The 4943-nt window shown below is 41.2% G+C and overlaps 1 protein-coding gene across 4 annotated transcripts in view; it reads right to left on the bottom strand.

The window, feature by feature from the left end:
- The window catches only part of LRBA (LPS responsive beige-like anchor protein), a 404059-nt gene that overhangs the window by 175261 nt on the left and 223855 nt on the right, over positions 1–4943 (bottom strand). For all 4 annotated transcript variants that reach the window (XM_026847510.1, XM_026847512.1, XM_026847511.1 and 1 more), the window contains 2 exons: positions 4411–4557; positions 1661–1797 (listed from right to left, as the gene is read on the bottom strand). In XM_026847510.1, the coding sequence (XP_026703311.1) occupies positions 1661–1797; positions 4411–4557 (284 nt within the window). The remainder of the gene's footprint in view (positions 1–1660; positions 1798–4410; positions 4558–4943) is intronic.

The following is a 4943-nucleotide window of genomic DNA, read 5'->3' as shown; positions in this document are numbered from 1 at the left end:
CCCCCCCCCCCCCCCCCCCCATCTTTTAAAACCTCCGGCTGAAGTAGCATCACAAGTAGAATGTCAGAGGTGTAGCCTATATTTCATGTAACCAACTCCTCCTTTTATAGGAACCCAAATAAAATCCCTCAGATACAAAATGAAAGACAAAGGCAAATCAAACTAGCACGCCTGCTCACAGCTAAGGAAACAACCCTTACCAGACACTCAAAAACAGAAGAAAAGAAAGCAAACTGAATATATATTGTATGTCAGTGTCCCCATAAACCATTAACAGGAATGGTAAAATCAGTAACTGTACTCAACCGCTCTGTGCACTAAACATGGAAAACAAAATGCAGAATAATACAGACGTGCAAGACTTTTCTCATGCTAATGCAATACGATGCAGACCATTTTAGATGGAAAACACAAAACAGTAACATATCAAACTCTTTTTACATTTTATATTTATAACCTTTTGACCATTAATTTTTTTAAAAAAAAAAACAAACAACACACTGTGGAAGGAGCAAGCGCATCAAAATTTTAAGAGCTATCTCATACTTGAAATAATTAAAAAATATTTCCAAAATGCTTCAGGACCAAAAGAAAAGTTAAATCTCATTTATGGTATCACATAAAAAAATAACAATTCTAGTTAATCGCTTATATTAAATTCTAGTTCTAAGAATTTAAGAGCGTTGTTTTTCAGAATAAATTTATTGCTTGCTAGCATTTGATAATCCCAGCTTTCAGACACACTGATGCCATTTTTAATACACACAAGAGCAATTTACTCAGTAGGAACAAAGAACTGAACTGGCACTTAACACACAAGGTATTCTCTACAGACAAGCAGAAAACCACTACTTCTTCCAGTGACTTTTTTTCCCCTTTCACAAAGAAATCAGGACCTTGTTTAACATTAAGTGGATATTTAAAAAAAAAACAACAGCCATCACTGTGCTTAAATTGGGATGCAAGAATATTTACCGCTCATGTGATACTCTGGAAATGTTGCTGTAATACGACAGAAAACACTCGGGTGCCACCTTATTAAGCTAATCGCACGCTATTCTGCCTTCGAAATGGGAATTTTCCTGAAGGTTACTAATTTTTAACAAAAAGACTAGTAATCAGGTAACTCAGAGCAAATAAAGTTTGTGGAAATGAGAAAGTCCGTTCAGAACCGTATTTTAAGGGGGGAATTATGTTTTCTGCTTGGACACAATAAAGAACAGGCCCTGTAAAATCTGTTATAGAATAATAGGATACAGAAGCACTGAGAGCTTACGAGCGCAGGAAGTTTAGCGCTACCCTGGCACCATATAAGACTAGGAGAAGTAAAACAAAGCATTTGGGCTAAAAGCCTCGTTGAACTTTCCAGTATTCACACAAGCCTGGGATTCAAGATGTCTTTATTTAAGATGCCTCCCTGGAGCTTTATTTGCAGCAAGCTAATTAACATTCAAGTAGGGTCGAGTGGTGGGAGGGGGAGAAAAAGGAGAAGGAAAGGAGGTGTCACCTACGAGAAGTTCAGTAACATATATAGCCGGTCCCAAAGTTATTAAAGCAGGAACACTGCACAGCAATAGAGGCAAAGGAAGTCGAATGAAGAATTAAAGGTCTTGGGTAATTTGTCATCATCTCTCAGAGCTCAGGGTCAATGATCTCTTACCTTCGGGTCGATTTTCTTAAAACTGGGATCTTCTTCATCCACCTCAAAGTAGAGCTCAGAAAGAGTGATGGAAAGGGTGCCTTTCACCACGACCGAGGGTGCCACAAGCTGAGCGGGCGTGCTGAGGGCAACGGGACCTGCCGGAGAGGGAGAACACCAACACTATTCAAACCAGAAAAGAACAGGAGCACTAATGATTTGCTTTTCAAGCCTAGAATGTTAAAATAAATAAAGCGAAGAGTGTAGCCCTCCCTTAAAAAGCAAAACCCGTTTCATCCTGGAAAAGAACATGTGTGATAGATTTGCAGTGTCTCTGTGCTGCCGAACGCCGAAGCAGCTACAATTGCAAACTGCTGCACACGTTATACATGCCAGAGCTACCTTCAGCATGGCAGCGGGTGGATTTTACTCAGATGCATTTTCCCTTCGAGAAACTTGGGAGAGTTGCATACCTGGTGTTATATGCAATACAGAGAGAGCACACGTGAACGCTTGAAATCCTACTGTCAGACGTGCTCTTTAAGGTAGCAGGGAGCTTCCGATAGCTTTCCACAAAGATGAGCGCAGCAGTCAGGGCTCAAAGTTGTGTAACTGTGAAGCCTTCCCTCACAGACGCTAGAAATCTACTGTTAAGGTTACACAGTGTTACAGAGCCTTTAAAATGTTTTAAAGATGCTTTTGATTCCACATTAAATATTGTTCAAGGATTCCACACAGTGTTAGTGTAGCTCAGGGACTGTGGGAGTAAACAGCTGGAGGGTTGGTTTCCAACCGAATGAATTTTTATTGGAATAATCACATCTCTGCAGGGCTTATCACAGGGACAAATCAGACTACTACTGAAAACAATAGGTGCAGCATAGACCTGACAATGCAGAACCTATTACATAAACTAACACGTACAGAAAGAAAACAGGTTAGGTTTATCATCCCGCTGATTAAGAGGTAAGGAAATGAAGTTAACTTGGCTGCAGTATCATCTGACTTTTGTAAAAGAGTGGAAGATACAGAAGTGACACAGACAATTTTGTATTAATAAAGCATCTATAAATGAGGTACACACGTTCAGGTAATCAACGTGAGAATAACTGACAAAAAATTCAGATGAATTGTCATTTCCATCGATTGTTAGGAGGGTGATGGTCCTTAATCTCACATCAATCTCAATGTGTGCCACTAGGACAAAAGAGGAGATGCTCTGCTGAGATCAGAGCAGCTTTGCCCTCTATTCCCAACGTACAAATACATTGTGTTTGCAGATGGGCATGAGATAGCTGCGGAACTGCCATGATTTCCCAAAGCTCACCCCCACAAATGGATGAAATAAGCAGCTATGTGTTCTTTTGCTGTCTCCCTTTGCCCTCTGTACATTAGCATGTAATCCAGAGGAGAAATAACATTTTTTCAATCACTCGCAGACATTCAATTACAGGGCAAGCAGACAGCTGCAGAAGCTGGGGCAGTCCAGGTCCTGCAGAAGACCCCTGACAATTTCCACTTCATTTCTAACCCACACCACTTTATTAGTGAGGATTACTTCTTAATCCTATTGCCATTGTCAAGATTATATAATTAAACTCCCCTTTCACCTCTATTACAGTATGAATGTATTACCCGAACCAAGGAATGAATAATAAAAGAGAAGGAAACACAGAGAAGGCTGGTGAGAAGGAAGCTGATGGTAGAAAGTGGGAGAAAAAAAGATTCACATGCTGAAAATGCCATCGCATTATTCTCCCATTACTTTATTTTACTTCGCTCCTCCTGCACAGGTGTTCTTTTTTCAATCACGCTGCATTTTTAGATTTACTTTTAACAAAAAATAACAAGTGAAATGAAGTTCAGGGAAAGCAAACTGCCGATAAATAATCACTTCCATTAATTTCACTGGTTTATCATGTGTATGATAGGTATCGATCTAACATTACACTAGCAGCTTCTCAGGGAACCAGAATTATCCAAGACGTGACAATTTTCTCTGAAGCAAACGTACGTGGGATACCAGAGAAGTTTGCATATTCCCTGTAAACCCCACGTTCCTCCAGTAACACTGGAGCTGCTTTGTGACTGCCCATCCCTGAACCGAGGAGGTTACTCTGTTTTTACATTTTGAAGGGTACAGAAATGGACACGCTCCACGCAGGTCGCAACATCTGCGAAGGATGTCTGTGACCGAGTAAAGTTAAGTTTGGAGGTCTGAAGTACTATTTCTTCTTTAGAAAAAACAAGTCTCTCAAGACTATGGTCTGTGGAGAAGGGACTTCGGTGGGGGAATGACAAGGGGTTTAAAGGAGTTAAATCCAGCAAGCGTACAGATCCTTCAAACCCAAGTAAATAACCGCTGTGTACAATTTTATAAACTCAGGGAAAAATTCAAACTCGCCAAAGCCTTTACTTACAGACAACTTGCCTTGTCCACTAGGTCTAGCGATCTGAGGAGTAGAGCGAGGTCAAAAAAAAAAAAAAAAGAAGGAAGCCCCTTTCAAGATAGAGCTACTTTCTGTAAAGGTTTCCTAGAATAGACACCCACTGCAGAAACAAGGTTATAAAAGCCAGAAAAAGAAAATGCACAGCTCTCCTCAAGTAAACCCTCAGCATCTGAGGTGCACAGAAAATGATCTTAATGACCCAATTATGGGGAAGGAACAGTTTATCAGTGTTCATCCCAGAACGTGATTCACTGCAGAGCAGGGGAGATCAGGACTTAAATAGTAAAGAAGATGAGGAGAAAATTAGATAGCTGAAGTTACCCGTTAAATTCTCCACTTCTCTTTCCTCCATGAATGACATGATATCGTCGTCGCCTTCCAAGAGAATCTCGCTTTCTGAGTTCTGATTTCCTAAAACTTGACTCTTGATGGACTGCTTGCCTTTAACGAGTATATCCTCATCAGGAGCTGAAATGAAAGAGACACATTGCTGTCTGTCAGGTCTTGGAGGCAATGGTGACAAAGAAGTGTGTGTATCTTTTTTTTTAAAGCCAAGTTCAGGAAGAAAACTGTTTAGGACTAGCTGAGGGAAGTACCTGTCTTAATCCTCTAATGTTAGGACACATGTAGTTTTAATCCTATTAAGCCTGCTCAAAATTATCAAGAGCTCTCTGCAGCGTTTAACTCTACTCGGAGCGTTTATGACCGAGGAGGGGCGGGAAGGACACCACAGACTCTCCTTCCTTCGGAAACCGAGTTCTCCCACTGGAACCAGGTCCCGCTGCCCGCTGTGCCAAACTGGCTCTAAACCCCGGCTTGGAGCCCCGGCAGCGGCAAGCGGAGACGGTCCGGGG

The sequence above is a fragment of the Athene cunicularia genome (assembly GCF_003259725.1).
Source record: "Athene cunicularia isolate RWA chromosome 4 unlocalized genomic scaffold, athCun1 chr4_part2, whole genome shotgun sequence".
Lineage (NCBI taxonomy): Eukaryota > Metazoa > Chordata > Aves > Strigiformes > Strigidae > Athene > Athene cunicularia.
Note: the sequence above shows the minus strand (reverse complement) of the source record. Positions and strands in the feature narration are given on the sequence as shown.